Source organism: Elgaria multicarinata, chromosome 7 (assembly GCF_023053635.1).
Source record: "Elgaria multicarinata webbii isolate HBS135686 ecotype San Diego chromosome 7, rElgMul1.1.pri, whole genome shotgun sequence".
Lineage (NCBI taxonomy): Eukaryota > Metazoa > Chordata > Lepidosauria > Squamata > Anguidae > Elgaria > Elgaria multicarinata.
The window spans coordinates 90,641,243-90,668,787 of record NC_086177.1 but is presented as its reverse complement, the minus strand read 5'-3'; the positions used below and the strand labels follow the sequence as shown (position 1 = coordinate 90,668,787).

Here is a 27,545-nt window from a genome sequence, read left to right as displayed (position 1 = left end):
TCCTCCGGGAACCTATTTCAGCTGAAGAGTGGAATAAAAATGTTTTTGAATAAATAAACATTTGTAAGCTCTTCTGGGCAGTGACCTGCCTTCTTGCTATGTTACTCCATAAAGTTCTGTGTACAGTGATGTTGCTACATAATAATACTATAAGAATTATTCTGCTTCAGACATTATAAATAAAATGAAAGAACAATGGTCCCTGGTCTAAATGTAGTCAAGGGGTATCCAAGTTCAACAATGCATGCAGAAGTCAGCTTAAGCATATGGGTATATCTTGACAAATAAGAGCAACTGACTATGGAAGTCACTACTGCAAGATGGTATTAATGGCCACCCATATGGATGACTTTAAAAGGGATTGGACAAATTTTTAGAGAATCCGGCTATCAATGGTTTCTAGTGTTGGTGGCTATATGCTGCCTCCAGTATCAGAGGCAGTATGCCTATGTACACCAGTTGCTGGGGAATATGTCCAGGATAGTGTAATTACTTGTGGGTTTCCCACAGGTAGCTGGTTAGCCACTGTGTGAACATAATGCTGGAGTAGATTGACCATGATGTGATCTAATGTGGCTCTTATGTTCTTATGACTTTTTAACAGTATTTTCAGACATGATGTTTCTGATGAATTCCATTAAAAAAACCTGAATCCTAGTGTCATAATGCAGACACAAACTTGAAATGGGAGTGTCATGCAGTGTGTGTCATCGGAGGTAGGATAGTCAGAGAGAAGACATGCTCTTGAGGCCTGGAAGAAGGACGGAAAGAGATCCACCTGTTTACAAAAATCCTAAAAACAAAACTTGAAATGGGTTAATTAAAAATAAAAGCATTACATGTCTAATTCCAAGAGTTTTCCTTGATAGATGTTCCTCTTCAGAAGACAGAAAGTATCCCATTAACCAAGGTCCGTTACTTAAGTGATGGAAAGCATGTTTTACTGTCATGCTGAATGAAGGTACCTCTAGAGGGGGCACAAACAGGCGCTGTGAATTTCCATCACAGCTGAGGCCAAGAAACGGGCTGTCTGCGTCACTGGTGTTTACCATATCCGGTGTCCATCTGCCGTGGTGAAATGCGAGCCTGGGCTTTTTTAAAAAAAGAACCTTGTCAGACTAAGGATAGTCTTTCTTCGTGAGAAATGCTTCACATACTTTCCAGCATCATAAAGTCCCCCCTCCATCTATTTAAACCCCCAACATTTGCCTCTGGTTGTTACTTGCTGTAGGACAGTCTTAACTAAGTGGTAATAACACAAAGGTACGTGGTGAGGCACAGTGAACAAGATGCCTCCAGAAGACCACCAGGAGACCACACCGGCCAAAAGGGCCATCAAAAAGATCCGAACGGCTAGCCTTGTCATCAGCTTGGCACGAGGTTGGCAGCAGTGGGCATCTGAACACAATACCAAGCAGGCCCAGGAGCCCAGTGGATGGATGCCCAGTGAGGAGAACCTACCAAGCATTCCCTCGAGAGAGAGGATATTTCCCAACCAAACTGCTCCCTCCAAGAAAGACCAATCGATGGATGGTGCACCATTCCCATCCGAAGATCAGGTGCCAAAAGAAAATGTAGAACATAACCCCAGTGAATCTAACGAAGCCCTCCAGAAACTTCACATTAGAAGCAAAGAAGTGACCAAAACCATTGTAAGTAAAATCTATGAAAGAGGCAGCGGGATTAGTCTCCTCAGCGACAAATACGAAAAAGACAATGGGTGTACCGAGGCAGACAAGAGTATCAAAGACCCCAGCAACATTGATAAACTCCTTCGGGCCAAGATGTCCCCTACAAGAAGGAGAAAGTGCTCTAACCTGGTAACGGAGCTGACTAAGGGATGGAAACAGATAGAACAGGAGGATAAAGGCCAGGAACTAGAACTAGAGAATTATCGCAGTGACAGCTTGGATACTGAAGACAGTGGCTATGGGGGAGACACAGAAGAAAGACTGGATGCAGATGATGGTAGTCAAGAAATGCAGAGTGCCATACGGATAAAACGGCCCTCATCATCACTGTGAGTAATTGTTGGTTCTTCATAGTGTAAGTCAGGGTGGGTCTCTAAAACAAGGGTGCAGACCCTCTTCTGGCCCAAGGGCCAAAGAGAAGCTTTCAGGAGCTGCATGTCAGTGATGAGCAAAGCTGAAGGCAAAAGGGGCAGCACGAAAATACCACTATTTTTAGCTTAAAGCTCTTATAGCCTGTAACTAAGCCTTAGGGGAGGGAATTCAGTCTTTTAGAATGGGGAAAGAACTGCATAAAAGCCAAGAATCCACCAAACCATCTATGGTTTTGGGGAAAGCAGATGTTGCCAGGAGAGGGGACATGAAGTCTAAATTGGGACCCTAGGAGGGCCGGATTTAGTCCCTGGGCCTGAGGTTCTACACCCTTGCTCTAAAACATTGTTTCACACAATACACTTGCCCTTTGGAGGCCATTTGAAGCTGCTTCCATGTGACATGTGCTTTATGAAGCCAGCACAAAGGCTTTATGGAGTGAGCACATGGCTCAGCATTGTTATGTAATGTCTCTCCCAGGACACTTAAGGGAAGAGGACAAGATTCAGCTGTAGGACAAACATAAAGAACTGGCAAATGCTGTTCTTCCAAAAAGATTCCCCCCTGAAGAACCTAATATTTCATTTTTTTAACAGTTAACTAAACTATTAAATAAATAATCTATTTCATTTAATTGTGCCCTGAGATAAATATGGTAGCTCCTGGAAGAGTAGCAACTTTAGGTTGGTCACTGTTTTTGAAGTTACCCCTCAAAAGTTGATGTTCTCTAATGTAGTCACAGGATGACAGTGGAGGTTCATGGCTCTGATGTCAGAAGGTCAGTGAATCCACTCTGGGTTTCAGTATCAGAGGCAGTAAGCCTATATACACCAGTAGCTGGGAAACATGTGTGGGAGGGTGCTGTTGCACCATGTTTTGCTTGCGGGTTCCTGGTTGATAGCTGGTTGACCACTATGTGAACAGAGTGCTGGAGTAGATCCAGCATGGTTCTTCTTATGTTTCAGTCAGAACTCTAAAGGAACTACCCAAGGTGCAGAACACCTTGGATAACTCCTTCAGGATCCTGGCTGAACCTCTGAGCGGATTCACTACCCCACTGACATCAGAGCCACCAGCCTCCACTGCATGACAAACTACACGAGCAGCCTTCCCCTCCCCAACCTGGTTACCCTGACCAGATTTCTGACCATCATCTTCTAGAATTCATGACTATTGGCGAGTGGCATGGGCTGATGGGAGTCTAAAATACCTGGAGAGCACCAGCTGGGAGACTATACCTGGGTTTAGCTGATGCTGAGACCTATAGCACGGATTTTACAGTCCCCAAATGTTTCCATTAACTAGCCACGGGACTCCAGGAAGTACACAGGCAGGGCATGAAGGCAACAGCCATATAGCATTGTTTTTGTCTTAGAACATGGTGGCCCTGGCTCAGAACATGGAGGTTCCGATTAGCTGTCATGTATAATAGCTGCTGATAGACCAATTTTCCATTAATTAGAGTGATTCTTTTTTATCGCGTTGGATGTCATCCATCACTGCACTGGCAGGAGGAAGATGGCAGCCTTACCCCCTGCTTCCCCCAGCAGCAACCCATGAAAATGCTTCTGGGGCCCCTCCTGAATGGGGTGGGCTGTGGTGCAGGAGATTGAGAGGAAAGCAGAGATAGCTGAAAATCGGGCAGAAATACCTACCATGGGCAGAGCTCCCTCCACAAGATGTAGTGATGGCCACCAACTTGGATGGCTTTAAAAGGGGGCTGGATAAATTCCTGGAGGAGAAGGCTATCAATGGCTACTAGCCCTGATGGCTCTGTGCTACTTCCAGTATCTGAGGCAGTAAGCCTGTGTGCACTAGTTGCTGGGGAACATGAGTAGGAGGCTGTTGTTGCACCATGTCCTGCTTTGTTGGTCCCTGGACCACAACTGGTTGGCCACCCTGCAAACAGGGCTGGACTGGATGGACCCTTGCTCTGATCAAGCATGGCACTTCTTACGTTCTCTTGCGGTAGGGTGATGGCACCCAATTTTCAGGATTTCCCCTTTTTCCCCTCATGCCCCCACATCACAGCTCACTCCATTCAGGAAGCTCCCCCAATCTTCCATATAGCATTTTGGGGAGCTCTGGAAGTTGCCAAGGGAAGGAGGGGGCAAAGACATCTTCTTCCATGAACCACCTGTCTTGAATGTCACACATTGAGTCTAGTGGCCATCTCCATGTCTAGTGGCTGTGCATCCTATTTTGATGTCCCAAGTTGGAGGGGTGTGTGTGTTTCTCATTCTTCCCAAAATGTTTGACAGCACTGATCTATAATAATTATAAGGATGGCCTTTTGTGCTATCCCAACTGGCTATAGGAAATTCGGGCAGAGAGAAGGAAATGCTTATTAACGTCCTCCGTAGAAGAAAGTTGTACACAGCCGTATTCTTCCTCCCATGTAGTTATCCTCCCCTCCCCTGCCTGAAATGCCTATTATCCAAGTACAATAAAATATTGGAAGGAGAGACAATTTCTGATCTTTTTTTTTTTTTTGGCAACACCAACAAACGACTCTCCCGTAAAGTGCATATGGTTGTGTGCAGCCACTTCACCTGACATCCACTGTGTACAGGCATACTGACTACAACGTTTTCTTGTCAGTTACCGATTGAACAGGCATAAGGAAAAATAACGAGAATGGATAGGGCATGTACATTATTCAAGTTGCTCAGAGTTTTTGTAGTTTCTCCATTTCCTTTTTTCAGCTCACCGTATTTACACTGTAAGCACCTCAGCTATTTAAATGCCTGTCAATATAAGCTCTCATTAGCAGCAACCATATGATTTTGAATTTTTTTTTTTTCATGATTGAAGTAAGGCTTGTCTCTTTCAGAGCCGGTTATTTCCATAAAGCCAATTCCTGAAGTCCTGAATTCATTTCTTGGGAGACCGAGAAATCCCACAATGTTCTCTCTATATTTTTAAAATGAAACTTTCAGATGTAATAATAAGAATTATTATTATTATTATTATTATTATTATTATTATTATTATTATTTCTTACCCGCCTCTCCCTTTTAATAAGTTTACCCAGAGATCGTATTGGCAACATATATGCAGATCATTCCATGTATAATATTCACTGCCACCAGACCTGAGCCCTGTGAAAATGCCAATGTGCTTGTAGAATTCCTGGAAGGGGATATTTCTCCATTCACATAACAGATGGAGATCTCTTCACCTACAGCTGTAGAACCATTTCCTCCCCTGGAATGAATTAAAGCCCTTGCGAGTTGCAGTATCCGAGATCTCATATCTCCCACCTCCAACCAAGAAACACTGGACTGATCAACTGACAGAGGCTGTCCTACCACGACTTAGGCTATGCTAGGCCCTTTGCAAATCCATGCAGATAAAAATACTATTTTGGATTTGGACTTAATCATACCTAGAGTAGACCTATTGAAATCAATGGGACAACTTATTCTTGACTAACTTGCTCTATTGATTTCAATCGGTCTACTCTAAATCTGTATCCAGCCCAATGTGATTAGAAATAAACTGCAGGAAATCTGGCATTCCGTGATTAAAATTGCTATTTGTTACACATATACACTAATGTATTACAAATTATATTTAATATTAAAACAATAATTCACTTTGCGAGGAACAACAACAAAATTTTCACTGGTGCTAGCTTGTACTTACCAGTGGTAACTGGTTACATTACAGTGAATTTAGTTAACCTTGACATTCACACTTGTGTATTGATAATCCCAGAAAATTTTGAGAATGTCAAAGAAGTCCCAGATACAAAGGTAAAAAGTGACAGTCATATGAATGCGATTGTCAGAATTCACGTTTAAATGATGAAACAATGATACATCTATCTATCTATCATCATCTATCTGAGAGAATAAATATCTATCTATCTACGCTCCTTTAAGGATGGATCATTGTTATTTACCCCTTTATTTATTACATTTTTATCCCATTGCTCCTAGGAGCTCAGGGCAGTATACAGGGCTTCGCCCCGCACCTCTCCAATTACTCTCACAACTCCTGCAAATCTGTATATCTGTATCCCTGTTGGACATTTATGGAATTCATCTGATATTTATTTATTTATTTATTTATTTATTTATTTAAAACATTTATATCCCGCCCTATATCATTAAGATACCAAAATCCCATGTCGCTCAGGGAGAAACAGAGAGAGCAATCAAATAATGATTATTCATTTTGGAATCCTCTTTACCCTCTCCCCATCAAATCTTGAATTATTCACTCCATTTTGTGTCCAGTGCTGTCATTTGCACATGATCAAGGAGGGTGCAAAACTATCACAGCAGGAAAGTGGATTTGGACTGTGTAAACCATCAGGCCATCAAAAATCAGGGCAAATCTCACTAGAAAGCGAAAATTAAAAGAGGTGGGATAATGCCAAAAAATGCAAGGTTTATTACTTTGAATTTACATGCCTTAATTAATGTTGACATTTGATGAGTTGTGCCCCAATGATTAAAATAAAGGAAAAGAAAAGAGGGTGAAATTTGCCACGCATATACAATTTCTGTCAAGCAGGCCATTCAATTCAACATGGAACCAGTCCAAACTAACACAAACTAGTCACTAAAAATAAAATGCAAGTGTAGCTATGATGCAAGTAACCTTTAGTCAGAGTCATATGAACCTCTGAATTTTTTTTTAAGTGCCTAACCTTAATGTGGCGGTCCAGAAGAGATAAAAAAAAATCCTGCTGGCCCTTTGTCTGTGATTCTATCAGATGCTGTTTTTATTAAGCTATTTGCCTTTTTTTTGTGGTAGGTTTCTACCATAGCCCAGCTTATGAGGCCTTTCCCAAAAAGGCAGGGTTGAAATAAATAAATAAATAAATAAATAAATAAAATATTAGCATGTACGCTAAACAGCAGAACTTAAAGAGGGTTTTAATGCCATGTTACTTTATCTTGCTCCCTCAGGAATAAGAGGCCCCCAAAATTATTTTTATAGACATTTATGCTTTTTAAATATGCTACAGCTCTAGCATTGGTTTTCCATTCTCCAAATGGATTAATTTTAGCTCACAACCCTTTCAGTTATTCAGTTTGCATATAAGAGCATAGCTATTAAAAGGAGATGTTTTCACTAGAGCTCTATAGGAAGACTTTGAACAGCAATAAAGGGAGGAAAAAATGAAACAAAGAAACAAAACAACCCACCTAGCCACACACACACACACCTCTGCGGGAAGCAGGTAAGTTGGTAGCATCACATTTATTATTTTCCATGCAGGTTTTGGTGAGTACATCTTGTGCCAGTAATATTTACCTCATATCTATACCTCTGCCTTACTTCTGTGGGCAGAGTTGCATTTAAACACAATCCTATAAATGCTTAAACAAAACAAAACCACACCATTCAATACTCCTCTATAAACGAAGTACCTCTGTGGCCTTTGGCCATAGGTTAGGGTTCAAATCCCCCTTCAGCCACGAAGCTCTCGAGGTGACATTGGCCAGTCATTCATTCACAACTCTGCGCTGTACATAGGGCTACCATTGTACCTGGTTCGGAAAATTCAACTAGTTGAAAATATGGCAGCCAGGTTGGTCGTACATCTAGGGGTGAGCATATTACCCCAACATTAAAATCACTCCACTGGCTGCCAATTAGTTTCCGGGCAAAGTACAAAGTGTTGGTCATTACCTTTAAAGCCCTACATGGTTTGGGTCCAGGTTACCTGCGGGATCGCCTTCTCCCATACAGTCCACCCCGCACACTCAGGTCGTCTGGAGAGAACTTACTTCAGTCAGCCAAGACTAGGCTGACATCAGCTTCCCAGAGGACCTTTTCTTCTGTCGCCCCTGGATTATGGAACGGCCTGCCGGAGGAGATTTGTAATATTAACTCTCTCTGTGATTTTAAGGCAGCTTTGAAGACTAGCCTTTTCCGGCAGGCCTACCCAGATCAAGGTAAAATCAAGAATTTTTAAAATGTGTTGATTCCTTTCCCGCCTCGATCCAAAGGGAGAGGCAGGTAAGAAATAAATAAATATATTATTATTATTATTATTATTATTATTATTATTATTATTATTAATAATCATTCATTCACCCTCAGTCTAAACTACCTCACAGGGTTTTCCTGAGAATAAAATGGGTAAGCCGCCATCCTTGTATGCCACCCCGAGTTCATTAGACGTAGGATGGAATGAAGATGTGATTAATAAAATAGCAAGTAACGTTAAGTAGAACAGACTGTTTCCCCCCCCCTTGACTAAAAGAAAAAGAACGTGCAATCCAGAACAAAAGCTGATGTTCTCAGTTAAGAGGCAGCAAAATCACAGTTGATAGAGCTATTATAATGCTATGAGTTTAGAATTAGTGGGAACATGCCATCTAGTGGCCTGTATTCTAAACTAAAAGATGAGCAACTTCACTGAATTACAATGTAATTCTCATTTACTCCAGTGCAAACAGAAACATCATGGCGCCTAAGAAATATAGCCCCATTCACAATCTGAGGGGAAGATGGGAAGACTGGGCTGATGAGCACGTGACAATGCAAAAACTCAATCCTTTCAGCGAGGAGTTTGATTATGAAATGGCCATGGCCACACGCCTGCGCAAAGGGGACGAAGGCTACGGTCGTCCCAAAGAAGGGACGAAAACTGCAGAAAGGGCCAAGAGAGCAGAGAATCATATACATCGGGAGATGAAAGACATGTGCTTTATCATCCGAACGATGGCTCGGCACCGCCGCGATGGCCAGATCAAAGTCACTTTTGGTGATCTCTTTGACAGATATGTCCGCATTTCGGATAAGGTTGTTGGAATACTCATGAGGGCCAGGAAGCATGGCATGTTGGACTTTGAAGGAGAAATGTTGTGGCAAGGCCGGGATGATCATGTGATAATAACTTTGTTGGATTAACACGGTTCATGGGATAAGCCAAAGTTTATTGATTCCTGGTCGCTCTGTTAACTACAGATTCAGAACATCTACTGCAGTTTATCAGAAAAACCAAGTGAGACATCAAAGTTCTCCTAGAGTCTAGGACCTGGACAATCAGACCTCCCCCCATTACTTAATATATACATGCTATTATCCCTGCTCATACAATCCTTCAGCCAGTAGTAGATCAGGGGCTGAAATTACCATATATTCAAAATACAGTGAAATTAATATCCATTCCTTGAGTCAGCGAAGGTGGGTTTATCAGTTTGATACATACCGTATTTCTTCGATTGTAAGACGCCATCGATTGTAAGATGCACACTAATTTCAGTACCAACAGAAAAAAAAAACCTAAGACACACCCACGATTCTAAGACGCACCCCATTTTTAGAGATGTTTATATGGGGGGGAAAGTGTGTCTTCAAATCAAAGAAATAGGGTACTATAGACATGTGGGGTTTTAGTGGGATAGCAGTGGCCTATTTGCTATTAAAGTATGGAAATAACGTTCATGTCCTGCTAACTTGTTTTAATATTAAATCAGAGGAAATTTGTGCCTGAACTGGGTGTATATGGCATAAATTGACATTTCAGGGTACTGGAAGTATATCCTACACTTTATAATAAAATATACAGTAGCATTATATATTTAATATATGCACACATATAAACAAAAGCCTTACTTATATAAATTCTGTGTAATACACATTCTCCAAGTGTTTATTTTAATAGCAGTCACTATAATTTCAGGATTGCATATTCAATTTTGTGAATATATGTCAAACTGCAAGTGCTTCAAAATATATACTTTCTTGTATTTAATTAGAATATTGATATTTATAATTATGTATTCATGACTCTGATTGCTATCACTTGAAAATGTATATAATAGCTTATAGATAAACAATATTGCAGTGTAAATGCAAAAAGGTACTGAAACTAATGATTTATTTTCCTGTAAGATATTGTCTTTCAAACTGAAAGATCACACATCTTCTTAGAGAAGAAAAAGATATGACTATTTTGTGTCATAAGGATCAAGCTATCCTGAAAGTTACTGAGCCACACAAATATACAAAAATGTGTGTGGCACACTGAACACTGCGTAAGTCCAGAATTAAAAACGGTATTACTCTTATATCACAAGATATTTTTCAGCATTGCAAGAAGAGTTGTATCCAATGGTGTAGTTCCAGCAAGGAGGAACCACTGGCAGAACAGATGTGTCCTTCCCCCTATAGCTCCTGTACCCTCCTTATTTGTTGAGGGACCCTCCAGAGAAGATTTGGAACACGCGCAGGAGACCACACCTGGGGGAGGATCTGCTGTATAAGAAGACGTCCACCTACACAATAGTTGAAAGCAACCCATAAACTGGTACAAATGTTTGGGATGCTACTGCAAAGTCAAATTTATCATGAGCAAGTCAAATTATTCTGTATATAAGGAATACATTTTCTCACATTTATAGACCTGGAATAAGATTTCAGTGACTTAAGTATTAACCCCATCAGCAAAATTATGTGTTTTGAAGTAAGCGTTCAAAAGAAGGGTAATAAAAAAAGAGTTCCTACTCTGCTTGGACAAAAAAGTTAATTGTGCTTAGGTTTATTGGATTCTGAAAATGCAGGATTGGCTTCTAAAATACTACTTCAGCTCTCTGTGTGTGCTTTTTTCCTGTAAACGTTTTTGCTCTTCAGAATGCTATTTTTTCCTCTTCAGTTCTTCTTCTGAGGATCATTAATTTAAGAAGTGCGTGAGTACTAATAGTTCTCTAGATTTGAGTCTTGAATGTCTACAGATTGCATGGCCCAGTTACCCAAAATTAATGTGTGGCTACTGCTCCTTCCTGTCAAATACAGGAACTTTACCCGTCACCAAGTCCTCTTTGTCCACTTGCATTACTGAGAAGCTTTTTTGGTCTTCTTTTTGAAATACAAACATACTGCAAGAACAAGCAATCTTTTGCCCAACTTTTAAAAAAATATTTTATTTTAAAAATAACAGAAAAAAAGAACAGTCCCCAACCAACTGCAGCTTTATTAGGCTATTACAAAAGACTTGGTTAATACAATTTTAGGGGGGAGGGGAAAGGAAGAAAAAGCAAAAAGCAATGTGTGCTGTATTATCTTCATTTAGTTGTTATAATGTTCAGAATACACACACACACACCCCTATAAAAACCCAAGTTGTTTGGGGGCAGTAACATTACCTGTAGCATTGCATTGTTAACTGAAATTGCAAACTACTTATTAAGTATGTTTAATAACCTACTACATAAATGAGGAAGCTTTTTTCTGTCAGGTTTGATTGACCCATGGAGTGGGCTGCTAACACACAGCATACAGCTGGGAAGTAATTTGTTTTAGGTTTGTTTTTTGTAGAGAGAAACGTGGGACACAGGTAATTCAGGCAAGTATATACATTCGTCCCAATGGCTGCAGTTTGATTTATAATGCTTTTAATTGTGCCCAACTATTCTGATGTGTCGCAAACCATGCTGAAGAACTAGAAGAAAGCTGGCTAGGACAATCTTAAATGCAAAGAAGAAGCCAAGAGACCAGAACACTTTAAAAAAGTAGCAGCTGTTTTAGGGTCTATATGCTGCATAATTTGTTTTTGCTTTCACTGCACAACTTGAGGTTTTGAAATGCTTTTAAGAATCCCAAGGTGTGGGAACTTTTCTTCTTCAGTGTTGAAGTTTTCCATCCATATAATGGATATACCTTAGATATTCGAGAATATAACCCAATAATTGTGATGACTCTTATAGACTGGTTCAGATGACACAGTGGTTAAGCATTTTGAGCTAAACGTTATGGTTTAGTGTGTGATGTGAACCATGACTTAGCATGTCCTGTGAATCATTCTTAACCATAGTGGCTACATAGACACAGTTTAAATGCGCTCACTACGCATTTTCTGGAAAAAGGGTTAGCGGCCTAACCATGGCTTAGTGTGTTGTCTGAACAGGCCCATAAAGTTAAATAAAGGAACATCAGGTGCATCTTATTCTTTGAGGCACTCCGAGACAAAGTTCAGCAGACTGCTTTTAAGGTAAGGGATACAAGGTTGAGGATGTGATAGTTTCATATGACTTGTAACTCATTGAACTGAATATGAGGGGGGGGGTTTAGTTTCACTGCTTCTGAGCAGTCATGAGATGATAGAGGAAGATGAGTCTGTCTTTAGCTCACATGCATTCTCTCAGTCCTCCAACTTCATCGTTCCCGATGTAACATTCTACTTCTTAAGGCCCTCCAGTATTCAACACAGATTAACAAGTTTGTTTTAGGAAGCTGCAAGAGCTCCTGCTGTTCTTGTTTAGATAAGATGAAGAAAAACTGGTAAATGGGTCAAGCAGGTTGGGTGGTATTAAGAAGTAGGGTTACTTACACCTTTACAAGTCTATCACCTCTGTGTTTCAGCATAGTTTCTAATGATATATAAATTCATACTTGCTCATCTAAACTTTCAAATGACACCATCTCAGTCAGCAAGAAAACCCAACTTGCGTATTTGTTTATAATTTATTTATTTATATAGTACCATCAGTGCACATTGTTAATGACAGAAAGTAACTCTACCAACCCAACTGTGTTTAAACACACAGTTTATGAACTGACCTAGGTACCAGCTCCATCTAAGTGTTTGCAGTAAATTCTATATCAAGGCATTTTGACACAGCCTCAACTGATTCCATTGCTAGGTTCCAAAGACCATCTCCAACTGCTAACAGAAGAGCTCAGAAACAAGGCTTAAAGACATCCAACTCATTGGCCTGGCTCACACAACCACCATGCAGTTCAGAAGCTAGCATGGCTTGTTAACTATGCGGCATATGCCGGTCATATGGTGGGGGGATTTGCATAATTATCCTTGGCAGCATGGCTTACTTTGTCATGAAAACCTAGGGTGGCTTGTTGACATGGGTAACAAACCACCCAGAACCTACAACAGCCCTAAGTGCCTGCCAACTATGTGAATCTGAAGTATTATAGCAGAATTGTAGAACAAAATTTGCTCTGACTTTTCAACACTAATCAGTCATATATAAGCAGTTTTCCTAACAAGCCGCACATTAGGATCAATGATACAGAACAGATCTTGCTATATAAGTAAGAGACAAGATCTTCATATGTTGAGCTATATAGACTTAATGTAAAATACAAATGAAAGCATCCAACATTAGACAGATGAGGGGAACAGAAGAAAAATGTTTAGGAGAATCAAATGTTCTCTCCCCACCTCCACCCCTTTGTACACATCTATTGTATTTTTACATTGGTCTGTTTTTGGGATTCCCTCACTTATGTTTTTTTTCCCCCTTTAAAAAAAAATGTTCTGAAAAACTTGGGGTTCCCTCAGTTCCCTCTAATGTGTAAATGGTGCCATTTTGGCTATATAAGTGTTAGCATTCACAAACTGAACATTTCTGCAAAAATTATAGACACAAGAACCAGACCCTGTGCCAGACTCAAATGCCAATTCTGTCTTCATATCTACTCTGACAACACTATTACATAATGTCATCCACGACATCAGGTATTCATACATCTGCTCATCTTCCAATGTGATATATATTATTCAAATGTATATGCCACTTTCCACAAAACTATCAAAGTGGTGAATGTAAAATACAATAGCATAAAAAACAACCATAAATATAACAGTAAACACAATACAATTCATTAGCAATAAAACCACACTCTCTACAATGTGCTATGAATCATAGCTGGCTGGGTCACACTTCAGGTCAAGCCTCTGTAAAGAGATTTAAGAAAAATGTCTGAATGTCAGAACTGTTGAATCTGTCTAATATGCCACCATTTGCCAGCAATGCCCTGCATTCTACATAGGACAAACAGTCCAGTCTCTGTGCAGAAGGATAAATAGACACAAATATGATATAAAGAATGGCAATGTTCAGAAACCAGTGGGGTTTTAACTTCCCAGGGCACTCTGTCAATTACCTTAAGATGGCCATTCTTGGACAAAGGCATTTCAAAGGCAGATAATAATGCAAAATTGCTGAAGTACAATTCGTCAAAGTGATTCAACTCTATTTCTGGTGGTCTAAATAAGGACAAAGATTTTTTAATCACTCTACATATGTTAATCAGGTCACCACTGCAATGATGTCTGTCTTATAACCCAGTAAACTTTGTGAATAGCAACTGTTAGGTTAATTATCACTGTCTGTACTTTCTGCATTACAATTCCCTCTGACAATTCAGTTTACATCTCTCCCCTCCCTTCTCCCCCTCAGCATATGTATGTAAATATGCCAATTTGAGGCTAACCATGCATCTGATGAAGTGAACAGTGTCCACAAAAGCTTATACCAGGATAAATTTCTGGGTATTTAAGGTGCCACAGCTCTTTTAAGTTATTTTAACTTAACTATTGGTAATGGAGAGAATAATATCCTTCAATGTGGAAATATTTGTGTGTATAAAGAAAACTCAAGTCAAGTTTAATTTTACATGTATATAGATTTATTTGCTATATATCACTATTACTTTATAGTACTTAAAATCCATTACAGGATTGTTTATAGTTAGTCTTAAACTCACAAAGACAATAATACTGCTGTGGAAAACCAAAGGGGAGAAAAAGCCATTTTAATTTATTTACAGTTTCTTTTGTTTGTAAACATTGAATCTACATATACTATACTAAGTTCTAATAGGAATAAAGAGCTATACATTGAGACAGAAAACGATGCCCTGTATTTTTAGCCATATTAAGCATGAGCGTATTATATAGAGATATAACATCTCCTTTTCCGTTACCACAGCAGTAAGCATTCTTCTGATAAGTGTTTGAACTTCTGAAACAACTTGATATTAGTGACATACTATACAACTATAGCTAATTATTAAAGCCAAACCATTTGGCTTTTTATTCCATTTCTAGAATAATTTAAAGTGCTAGAAGCAACCCGTCAATCAACACTTTTCCCCTCTAAAATAACAAAAACTACTTTTAAACATTAATTTACAAGTTAATATATACAATATTCATCTGGAATAGCTGAGATTTCAGCACAAAGTCATTCACTGTCACACTTAACAGCATTTTTCAATTTTTTGTTTTGCATAAACATAGAATATAAGCTTTGAAACAAACTGTTGTTGAATTATTATTGCCACAATGGCTTTTCAGTTTTCCTACAAAAGTGGACAAGAGCTACTGATTTTACTATATTATAGCCTGTCATTTTTTGATTTTTTGTTTTGTCTTGAGGTCACAGAACAGTAAGTTTGCATATTACACATCTACTGAGTTACGATGTCTATCTAGAGTACATTACCCCATTGCATCAGAGCTGGTGCTAACTGCAGTTTACAACATAGATCCACTCAAAAGAAGAGAAAACACCACACCTATATTTTTTCTCTTTTGGATAGGAGCAATTCCTGGAGATGATGTGCTACAAGGCTACAACAGAAGAACTATAAAACAGTATATATATATCTGACACTTTATACGCTGTTTGGAAAAATGCATCTGTTTCATAGTACATATAATGCCCTGCTCTAGCTATGAATTACCCACTGCATTATGCTCACTCACATCCAATTGCCCATTGCTATATTATATATCTTGACCATGTAGCTCAATCTTTGCCCAACATTTGTCCCAAGCCTGCAGATCATTTAACAGCATGTGCAAAATACTTCAATACAATCAACAGGGCAGCTATGTTTTGACTGTAAAATACAAGGTAAGAATTCTCTACATGTGAACAAAGAAACAGCACCGCTGAATACAAGTGAATACTTTTTGTCTAGTAAGTGGCACCATTTGATTGGTAGAAACAGCACAGACTAATGTTCTGAATCTCCATTCCTTTGTTATTTAGGTAAATGTTCCATTAGGGTTTGTGTAATTTAAATGTTGACTCAATGATGTATCCCCCACCCCGCCCAAAAAACCTATGAGCGATTGTTGGAGTGGTGGATTCAAGAAGGAAGTGGTGTGTGAGCCACATGACAATTGAGACCTGCCTCCCCAATAACGCAAATATTCAATTATGATTTGAGAATGCTACAACTTCCAAAAAATGAAAGAAAACCTAGAGGCACCTCCCACCCCAATCTACAGTCCTATGTAAAAGTTATTCAGATGGCCATGCAGAGAATTTTCAAAGGCAATTGCAAAACAAGTATGCTGCATTATATTGCTTCGAGGGCTTTTTGAGCTGTACTGATCAGTGTCAGGTTTGGGACAACATTTTGTAGTAGCAGTTTATATTTATTCAAAGCCCCAAATTTCAATGTCTTGTATAATGAAGTCTTCTTTCTTAGAAAGAGTGTGATTTCCAAATGTTTTACAAGAATGACTTCTTCCATGGTAGAGATCACCATCAAGCCACAGTGCAAATTCACCTCTGTAATACGTACAAAGAATTAGTTTGCTATAGGTTAGGAAGCTATCCTCTTTGCATTCATAACAGCATATATAATTGGAATGGAAGAAAAATAACTATATTCTGTTTCCTTCTCAACTTTGCACTCAGCTGTAGCAGTATTTAAAATCAATATCATTTCTTAGAAATTCTTTCCTTGTGATGAATAATTTTGCTTCTGTTTAACTAAAGGGCAAATGGAGAAAAAGCAGGAGGTATTGATACTTTGACTAGCTGCCTACAACTAGCAGGATGCTGGACACATTGCACAGAATAGAAATGCAACATGCTCCCCCCGTAAGTTTTGGATCCAAGTAAAACGCAAGAGCTCAGCCTTCCTGATGTTTAGTCAGCAATGAAAATGTTGAGGGAAAGGTTAGAGCAGCCTTCCAACCTGGTTATTTTAAGTATAACTTAGTATGCTCATAAAATTATCATTGTATTTTAAAACTTTTAAAAGTAAACTCGGTTTGTAAATTTGCAATTATTGGGTTTAATAGTCTATGTTCAAAGTAACTTCAAATCACTTGTTTGTTTGTTACATGTATCTCATGCCTTTCCTCCAAGGAGCCCAAGGCAGATCCTTGTCCTTGCCACTTTATCCTCACAATAACCCTATGAGGTAGGTTAGACTGAGAGTCAGTGCCTGGCCCAAAGTCACTCACTGAGCTTCATAGCTGAGTGGGGAATAGAAGCCAGGTCACCTGAATCTCAGTCCCTTCTCAGGGCTCTCATTTTGCTCCATAGTAATAGTGTGGGAGGCTAGAAATCCTGGATAGTGTATGTGAACTTAAGAACTCTGAGCCTATTTTATGGGGACAATCAAAAGGGATGGGGAAAGGTAAATGGAGAATACAGGGTGATACAGCCCAGACAGGGTGAATACAGATTATCATTCACTAAGTGTTAAAGATACAATAGTATGTTTTTGTAACCACTTGTTAAGCTGGTTATCTATATTGTTTTGCCAAGTGCTGAGGAGAAACTCCTCCCCTGCTTTCCTTACAGTTTTGGTCATATTACAGAAACGTGCTCTCTCACCACTTAGTGAGGCAGTACCACAGACTGTGGTAAGTTACCACCTGGTAAATGGTTACCTGTGTGGACCCGTGGCCTGGAATCCTGGGGATAAGCAAATCCCATGGAAGGATGAGTTAAATTTAAGGGAGAGTGAATAGTTCAGAATGACAGGCTTGCTTACAGTTCATATCTTTAAACATGTGCACATACATGATTTCTTTGATAAGTATTAATTCTTATAGGAATTCTTTCTGCCTCTCTACATTTCTCACTTTTTTACCTCTCCCTTTTAGTATGCCCATGTCCTCCACTCTTGGGAAATTTTGTTTATACTAAAGTAATACTTCCGTTAATTCAAAATGTATATGATGGAATGGAGGGAGAGTAGAGACATTGATGGTGCTATATAAATAATAATAATAATAATAATATTGTATTGGTGGTAGCTTGAAATTTGATTTTATGTTTTAAAAATGTCAGCACTGATAATGAAGCAAAAGGGATACAGACTTTTAGATTTATTCCCCTCAAAATGTATTTGCAAACATTGCTAAAATTAATTAGAGGCTGTCATGAAGCAAAGGCTATGGGTGCCTAAGATGTTTTGAAGTACAGGGAAGAAGCAAAACAGGATTAACTCACAGGGTTGTGAAGATAAAATGTAAAGGATAATAAATAAATACTATTCCTCAAAGGCTATAAAACCTGTATTTTTGTAAGAAATGTATAATTTCGTCAGATATTATAGTTATACCATTAACTTCACACCACTTTTGCTGGTATGCAGTTAATACCAGATATCTGAAACAGCACAAACAAAACAAAACCAATTCTTAGTGACAAAGAAACAAATTTATTACTTACCCTCCACCACCAAATGCTAGGGCATCCATGTCTCCTTTAAGAAAGAACATATTGTCTCCAGTCCACTTGAAGATCTTGTGTGTGTATAAACAAAAACACAGAGAGAGAGAGATTACGTTACTGACAAAAAACAAACAAACCCATCATTGGTTTCTGCTTGAGACAGAACTAGGGATCGTATTTTACAAGTAGAACATCAACAAAACTTTGCAGCATGGAGTGCTCCTATTCAGTGTTCCAGCCAGCCAGCAATGCCTTCTTTCAATTCTTTCCATGCTCCCCAACTCCCCGTTTATAGAATGAAGACAGACGTCACTGACAAAAAGTTAGCCTAACTTATTATCTTAGATGGGATTTAATGAATCAACACCAATTTAATAGGATGACATTTCACAAGAAACGGGGATGCCATCTTGCATCAATCAAGCTTTAAGCCCTTACCTCAAAATCTGGAGAGAAAGTGAAAAGAAAGGTTTCTCCAGTGCCATAAAAGCCATCACTGACTTTAAAGGGTTCAGAAGCTAATGCACCAAAGATCTAGAGAAAAGAATAAAAAAATGTTCTGGTGATTATGACGTTTCCACCAAAGTCTTTATATCTTTATTGAAAAGCTAGACGTCTAATGCAACCTGACCAGTTCCATTTTTTTAGCAAGTCAACAAAGTATTTTTCTCTAGTACCTATGCCTCAAACTGTTTTCTTTTCAATTTTGAATAAATAGTCCCCTTGATTTGGGACACATTTAACAGATGCAAAATCTTCCTGCAAAAACATATTGTTAATGTGTAGTTTAGATTCTTTTTTAGTTAGAACATGATCTCTTTGAAGGAAATAGATTTCTGAATAACCAAATTTCTGCAGTAAAAGTATCATATACTTATACCAAGATTTTCCCATTGATGGTCTAAAAGATAAGCAAAACGTTTACAATAACAAGAGATGCAATATCATTGTGCGTATAAAACGATGTAAATAATACATACATGATTTGGTTGAAATTAACACATTTTAGCAGTTAGATTTGCACGATTGTTTCAAAAATATATGAAGCAGCATCAATGGGAAACTTGAACCAAAACAATTATTTAAAATTGCCTTGATTTAAGTCAATTTGCCCTGCCACTACTAGTGTTAGCTTTTTTGCTGCAACAAACTAAGCATTCTGTATCATATTAAAAATGATCATATGGATGTAAAATATATCTGGGCTTTCAGTGTTGGCTCTATGTGGTTTGGCACTTTAAAGCCGAAACACATTTGTTATGGTGAATTCATCTGAAGAAGTAGGATCTTGCCTATGAAAGTTCACACTTCAATACTTTCACAGCCAAGATCCCACTTCCACTACAACAATAAATTTGTCAGTCCTTTAAGGTGCTATAGCAGTCTTGTGTTACAATAAGCACAAAGAGCCCAATACTGATGGCCTGGATACATGTTATATTCATGTCAAGAGCAGCCATATGCAAGCCAGGCTCTGACTGTTGATTCTTCCCGCAAAGACAGACATATGAGATTAGAAAGGATCACAGAACACCACACATGTAGGGAGGAGCCTCTAGCTGCCTTTCTCCAGCGTCGCTCCACTGAAAACAAGCAGAGAAACAATTTGCTCTACTGGCTAATTGTCCTTCTCTGTGGCAAAAGCAACATGTAGCCATGCTCGAAGAGGGGCTGAGTTTCTTTGGGGTTTCTTTGATGTGGGGAAAAGAGTGGTGGTTCTTATTTACATACCTGCCCATCACTGTCTTTGATAACCATTAGTACTGGAGTGTCCAGCCCCATCATGGTTCTATACAGGGTCTTTAAACTCATGCCATGCTTTGCAGTACTGTAGACAAGGGTCCATGGATAGCCAATAGTTCGAGGTGGAAGGTGTTTTGTTAACTAATAGAACAAGAGATGCAAATTAATGCATGAATACTGAATAAATAGGTTAAACTTACAGGAGTTTTTAAAGCTTTCAGAAGAGACTGTTCAAACACACACATAGAAATATATCAGTCCTCTCTTCTTTCTTCTGAACTTGTGTGTAATCCATTACTTAAAGACTAAGGCCAGTATCCAACAAGGTGCTTATGTCCCAGCTGATTTCCCCTGCTGATTCTCTTCCACAAGCAGCACCCACCGCTTGTTGGAGATTTAGCGCTTCCAGGGGAACTGGAAATGAGTGACAACAATGGTTTCTGGAATGGGCAGGTCAATGCAGCTCGCATAAGGGAGGTTCTCTGAACTATCTAGATCCAGAAATGAGTGCTTCCACTCATTTTAGGGCTTCCACTAGGAAGTATTAAGTCTCTATTGATCAAGTGGTGGGGGTCTCACTTGTGCAACAGAATAAGCACCTTATTGGAGACTGCCCTTAGCCTTATAACTGCCCCGCCCCAAGCTTCTACTATTAAATATAAAAAGAAAAAAGGGATTAAGTTTTTAAGGATCTTTCCTCAGTTTAAGTTCCACTGAAATCACTAGAATTTACTTCCAGGTAAGGAGGCTTCTGAGGTTCTAACGCTCTGCTCTGCTGGACTGAAGCCAACAAGGCAGGAAGAGTGGTGGAAGTAATCTTTGCCTCCCTGCCCTCTACTTTTCTTGCTAGACGGGCTTTTCAGCTTGTCTAATGAGGGTGCTTCAGAAGGGGAGGGAAAGAGCCTGTATGAGGCTCAGGATAAATCATATCCTGGCCTCTCTGGTCTCCTCCTCTCCCGACCCAGCGAAATGCTTCCTTTCCCCTCTCTCTGAAGTTGATTTTCTGACCTTGGAGAGGCAGCCGGCACAGTTCTCTCTGCACCAGCTGCAAGGGAGCAGGGGAGGGTGTGTGTGTGGATTTCCAACAAACCCCCTTCTGAGGTCAGACCACTCTCCGAATCTGAGCCATCCCATGGTCCCTGGGATGCTTCCATAGGATTGCTCTCCAAATCTGTTCAGGACTGTAGTACAGTACTATGGACAGTCCACACCAGAAATAATTTCAGGACCAAGATTATTTTGCCAAATGTCCTCCAGATGTTTTATAAAATAATCTGAGAGCCCAAACTGGATTTGCCAAATGTCCTCCAGATGTTTTATAAAATAATCTGAGAACCCAAATTGGATTTGCCAAATGTCCTCCAGATGTTTTATAAAATAATCTGAGAACCCAAATCAGAAATCTACTGCTATATCTCACAGTGAACCTTCCCTTTTCTCTTTTTTCTTATGACAGAGCATCAGCAATGGCTTGGGGCAAGTGCCAACAAGAGGGCATTTACAGCACCACCCAGATATGCTGTAAAACGATGGAACTTATTTCCCATAGTATCCAACATCACTGGATGTTATGCATGGCAGCATCTGGGGATAATAGTACCCATGGGGAATTCCATTCCCACAACTCTGTGGAGCCCAGATTAATTGAACTCCCTAATTTACATGTTTTGCCCATCACTAGAACTGATCCAGCTTTATGAAATAGAATTAGTTCAGAAAAGCAACAGGATTTCCTCGACAATGTTCTTTTCTTCATCCTTAACATAAATTTTGAATATATGTTGTGTTTTTGCCTAGCAATATTGCATTTGGTTACTATTCTGAACAAGAATATTTGAATGACAGACATTTTTGCTTTATACTTTAACAGTTAGCAATGACAGCAGCATAGCCCAACTTCCTGAGTTAATGTAAATAAGAAATTCACAACAGGGGACTGAAATATGAAGGCAGGTACCTTCACTTCTAGGTACCTTTATGATGTAATGCTGGGATCTCAGAAGGGCAACCCAGAGTATGCATGAATTAAAATATTGTGCACACACCTCAAATTTAGACGTCAAGGACTGGGAGCATGAGGCAATTCAAAATAATCATCCTAAATTTGGGTTGGATCCGGAATTAGTAATGCCAGTAGTCTACCCATTAAAGTTACTGGTACCAGTTAGTTATGATTAATTTAAGTCTTATTAGTTTCCATTTGTGTACTCTAAGCAGGACTAAGTCGGGTTCTAACCCTTTGTATTTAGATGGCCACACTATCATGGCAGTATCTCTGGTTGGTAACTCTGAGCAAAGACTGGGAAACTAATTGTGGCGATCTGCAAAGAGGGGGAAACCCAGCAATAAACAACCCCCTAAATTCGCACAACAGAAAGCAAGCAAGTTAAGATCATTCTGCAATTTGTTTGTGGGGTAGAAACTTTACACCTTTATGATTCACCCATGTAAGAATGAATATAGTTACAAGCAGCACAAATAAGAATGTGGTACCTGGAATTATCTTCTTTTGAACCATACCAGAAGCATTTTGAAGCCAGGTGTGAACTATTTCACATTAAATTATCATGGGAAGAAATAAATCTTTTCTTATGCTTGGTTGCTTTTTGCTCACTTGCTTATACTAAATCTTTAGGAAAAGGTGGATAATATTTACTGTTACAGTTCAGTTTTCTCGAACACTCTTTAATACAACGCGAAACTTATAGCATTATAAGGAATGTCATACCTTTACTATTTCATACCTTTTCAATTTGTTCCAGTTGTAGCAATTCACTGGGTTCACTAAGATTTGGCCGAAAAGCCTCAGGCTCCAGTTCAGTCTTGATGGTTGTTGCCTGCTTGGACTGCGTGTCTTCCCTTGTGGTAATCTGCAAAGAGGGAGAAAATTAACTTAGCATTCAAAATGCTGTGCAACATACCAGCAAAACTGAAAATATTTGTCAAACCTACCTATGCTTATGGAACCTACGCAATCCAAACCTTAAGGATTATACAACTGATCAAGACCTTTACAACGGCACTCTTTCCTATTGTAAGTTAGATGTACATTCTGCAGTACATAGTACATGATGCATATAACATCTTTTGGCTCCTTTTCTCATTACATCACTCCTGTAACATTGAAATGAATGGTTTTGTATGGCAACTTGCCGAACATTTCTAACTTGCATGTCACAGGGCCAAATTAAGACACAATACTGGCAGATTCTTGTGTTTTAAGCATGGCTATGTCCCATGGAGGTCCATGCAAGCCTACATTTGTCCAATGTGGGTACCATGCGGAGGTAACTCCATGAGCCTGTTTTGCTATTTAAATTGGTCCTCCCCATTCTTCAGCTTTGCAGGATCGAAAGAACCAGGTTTAAATGCGCAGAACTCCCCCCTTTAAGTTTAGGTTAAAAGTAGAAAAAATAGGACCTAGAAATAATTTTCTAGAAAGATATATTAAAGTATTAAAATATATCTTGTAGTAATACTAGCAGTGGTGGTTAATTTGGCTTTCCACATAAAGGTTACATAGAAACTTATCCCCAAACAGGACTAGCAGTGCACTTCCAAAAGGGAGCAAGGCCAGCTTCTTCTCACCTTTGCAACGCAAACGATAAGATGTACTCATCAGTGACTCAAGTGCTGATAAAGACAAATGTGTTTTCCCAATCCCCATGTTCAATTTGGCTTTCTGGCATTTTTTTTTTTAAGCACAAAATTACATTTGTTATTTTAGGATAATGAAATAGCATCAGCAACCTCTGCTGCAAACAAACAGAATTGGTTTAACTTGTGCTTGATTTCTGAAGAAAAAGTTGTACATCTGAACAAAATGTGATAGGCACCTACCACTGCTCAGTTTATGTATGAGCCATCTCCATTACTGCACCTCACTCATCCATGGTATTTACTCGGACAAGGAAGCTGACCTGGCATGCATTACTGAGACCTAGTTGGACAATCTGAAACAGCTCTGCCTGCCTGGTGTAGCACCAGGTCAGGCATGAGGGCCTGTGTGTATGTGTGTGTGGGAGGGGGGAATTGCTGTGATGGATAAAAGTTCCATCTTACTCACCAGGAAATGCCTTTGCACTATAGGGACTGTACTTTGCATTGGGCCAAAGAGACAGACCAGGGATGCTATTGGTGTACTGACCTCACTGACTGAGGCAGTATCGGATGTGGTTTTGGAAAAACTGAGGACTTTGGTTCTGGGAAATTTTCAACATCTACACTGAGGCTGCCTTAGTAGGACCAGTTCAGGACTTTATGGAGTCCATGACAACCAGTTTGTCAGGGCTGTCTCAGTTTATCACGGATCCAACACATGGGGCAGGGCATAGTCTCAATTTGACCTTTCCTATGTGGCATGGGGGTGATCTGGTTATTGGGGGAGGGGTATCACCCCATTGTTAAAATAACACCACTTTCTGGTGGTATTTGGTCTCACGATGCCAGTCTCTCCCTGTAGAGGTGGGGACCCCTTAAAGGTGTCTCACCCTGGAGATTTAAGGAATCTGATGGATTCCTAAATGCTCTGGGGAATTTTCCCATAGCCAGAGTTAACTATTCAGTCAAGGCCCTTGTCGTGCTGTGGAATCGTGGGGCAAGCTGTGGCCATTCACACAACCTCTTCCAAGAGTCCTCTTCAGCACTGTGGAGTTTGGATGGATCTCTGGTTCACCAGGGAACTCTGGCAATAAAACAGGTTGGAAGATGGCTAGAGTGTATATCATGCCCCAAGGGTAACCAAACGTGTATAATAATGCATAATTTCACGCACTGACAGTGAAGGCTTACTTTGCCACCTAGATTGCGTCCTTCAGTAGCCATCTAGCTGAGCTTTCCCAAGTGATTCAGGAATTGCTTTCATCAACCCCAGTGAATCCAGTACTGAAGCCATTGGAGGCTTGTTGTGACAAGTTTGTAAAACACTTCCGAGGGCAAAATTGCCCACCTTCATGCAGACTTGTATAGCGCTATTGATACCATGTCTGCTGCAAGCAGTAGGTATAATTATGCAATATTACACACGTTTGACCACCCTCATGACAAGATTAATACTACAGCCATCTTCCAAATCCAGTGCATTGCCTTGTCATATTCTGTGGAATAAGTTTCAGCTTTTGAAGCCTAAGAATGTGGACAAGATGCATGCATCAGTGTGAACTCTTGATCCTTGCCCATCATGGCACCTATAGGTGGGAGTGGCTGACCAGATGGGCTAAGGGAGTGGTGATTGCATCACTGAGTGATGGAGTTGGCCCTACTGCCTTTGGAGGTGGTGGTGGTAGACCCACCCTGGACCAAAATATTCATACAGGTGCCTTATTGGGCAATGTGCTCAAGACAGATTAGTGGGGTTTCAGCTGCAGGCATTCTTAGATCAAACTGATTATCTCTACCCATTCCAGTCTGGGTTCAGGTACGGTTTCAGGATAGAATTGGTCACACTGATAGATGACGGGGGGAGTGCCACCATTCTTTTCAGTCCCTCAGTGGCTTGTGATACCATTTACCATAGTATATTCATGAACTATCTCAGTGAGTTAGGGGCACCGTTTAATGGTGACCTCTTACTTATGGGGTCAGTTCCACTGAACAAGACTGAGTGTGCCTCGCCTCTCTGGCATTTAACTGTGAGCTGCCACAGGGCAGTATTTTGTCTCCAACACTGTTTACCATCTATATACTTGGATGTGGTGATTAGGAGATTTGGAGCAAGGTGTCATCAGTATGCTGACAAAACCCAGCTCTACTTCTCTATAACATCTGAATCAGGAGAGGCCATACATGTTCTGAACCAGTCATGGGACTGATGAGAATTAATACACTGAAACTGCATATTAATAAGACAGAGACCTTATGGATGGGTGGTTCCCCTGACCAGGAATTTTCTTTGCTTGTTCTGGACAGGATTGCACTCCCTCTGAAGGAACACATATGTAGGTTTTGGTTTTGGTTTTTGTTTTTTTGGTGAGGTGGGGACGCTCTTGGATCCATCCTTGTCTCTGAAGGCACAGGTGACCTAAATGGCCTGAAGTGCCCATAACTAAGTTCAGATGGTGTGACAACTACTCCCTTTCTTGGATAAGGACAGTCTAGTGACTGTATTTCATGTGCTGGTAACCTCATGATTAGATTACTGCAATGCACTCTATGTAGGGCTGCCCTTCTGGTTCAGAAGCTGCAGCTATTGCTGAATGCAGCACCTAAGGTGCTCATTGGGGCACCCAGCTGTTTACACATTATAGCTTTATTTAAGGACAGCACTAGCTGACTATTAGTTATTGAGCCATGTTCCAAGTTTTGTTGTTGACATACGAAGCCCTAAATAACTCAAGACTATAATACTTAGCAGGCCACCTTTCCCTAAATAAACCCAGTCAATCTTTGAGATCTTGAGAGGAGGGCTTGTCATTCCATGACTAAAAGAATATTGCCGTGTAATATCATGAAAGCAGGCCATTCCAGTTGTGGCACCCACCCTCTGGAACACTCTCCTCCGTGCAATTCAAGAGGCAGAAATGCCTTCTAAAAACGTATTTGTTTCTCTGGCTTGTAACGGACTATGACACTGCTCTGTTTGACTGTTCATGGTTTCTTGATATATGTTGTGCTTTATTATTTTTATATCATTTTATATTGTTATATACAGTATTTTATATGTAAACTACTTAGAAATATTAAAATAAGCTTTTATAAGTATAATGATAATAAGGTACATCTGTATTTACTCAAAAGGCTTCCCCCCTAATCTTATTGCATAGAATTATTTTTAGAAGTTGTTATTTTCTGTTTTTCAAGTGTCATCTTATAGGCAGGTTAGGTTGTCTGTACCCACAAGTGTATTTTCTTAGGGCCCAATGATACATGGCAGACTTAAGAATGAGAACATGGACCTCTGCCAAATAGCTATAAAATGTAAAATAGCGGGTGGGTGGGTGGGTGATATTTCAAGCAGAGAAATGGTTTGCAAGATGGAGATGTTTAACTGACCTCTTTTTCTTGTCACACCTCCAGCAGCTATTCCTCCTCTCCCAGACTAGCTAAGTTCCAGTACTGAATCCTAGCTAAGAGTATGGAATTAATGGGAGGGGGGATTATAGGCGAAAAGCAACTAGGGGGAAGAGGGCTTGAGAACCCCTTTACTCATATTGCTTCTCTGCTCAGAACCCACTCCCATTTACAGCTGTTGAACGTTATCCTATATTCTAATTCAGCCTTTCCTAACCTGGTGCCCTCCAGATGTTTTGGGACTACAACTCCCAAATGACGGGGGTTGTAGTCCATAACATCTAGAGGGCCCAAGGTTGGGGAACGCTGTTCTAATTCATGTATCTCAGATTATACTATTCAGCACTCAGAAACTGGATCTAATTAAGAGAAGCTAGAAACATCAACTTTTTTTGCAGTATAACCCAAGTCATTGTTGTTATTTGATTTATTTATTGCATTTCTATACCACCCAATAGCTGGTATAGAATTATTATTATATGTAGAGGCCTTCCCCTTCCTGCTGTTTAAAAACAAACCCTTGACTACATAT

At 39.8% G+C, this 27,545-nt stretch overlaps 2 protein-coding genes across 6 annotated transcripts in view; one reads left to right on the top strand and one right to left on the bottom strand.

Annotated features, from left to right (window-relative positions):
- Positions 1-1,231: 1,231 nt before the first annotated feature.
- Positions 1,232-9,252, top strand: ABRA (actin binding Rho activating protein). The gene is made up of 2 exons (XM_063131047.1): positions 1,232-2,020; positions 8,474-9,252. The coding sequence occupies exons 1-2, from the start codon at positions 1,290-1,292 to the stop codon at positions 8,934-8,936; spliced, it is 1,194 nt and encodes a 397-aa protein (XP_062987117.1). The 5' UTR covers positions 1,232-1,289; the 3' UTR covers positions 8,937-9,252.
- A 5,184-nt stretch (positions 9,253-14,436) lies between these two features.
- The window catches only part of OXR1 (oxidation resistance 1), a 232,697-nt gene continuing 219,588 nt past the window's right edge, over positions 14,437-27,545 (bottom strand). For all 5 annotated transcript variants that reach the window (XM_063131041.1, XM_063131042.1, XM_063131044.1 and 2 more), the window contains 5 exons: positions 22,750-22,875; positions 19,994-20,146; positions 18,701-18,796; positions 18,260-18,333; positions 14,437-16,357 (listed from right to left, as the gene is read on the bottom strand). In XM_063131041.1, coding sequence (XP_062987111.1) covers positions 16,222-16,357; positions 18,260-18,333; positions 18,701-18,796; positions 19,994-20,146; positions 22,750-22,875 — 585 coding nt within the window. In that variant the 3' untranslated portion in view covers positions 14,437-16,221. The remainder of the gene's footprint in view (positions 16,358-18,259; positions 18,334-18,700; positions 18,797-19,993; positions 20,147-22,749; positions 22,876-27,545) is intronic.

Excerpts from the sequence above, each read along its gene's own strand:
- ABRA (XM_063131047.1), top strand. The coding sequence starts at position 1,290 with ATGCCTCCAGAAGACCACCAGGAGACCACACCGGCCAAAAGGGCCATC. Across the intron at positions 2,021-8,473 it reads AAACGGCCCTCATCATCACT|TGCAAACAGAAACATCATGG; the intron begins GTGAGTAATTGT and ends CATTTACTCCAG.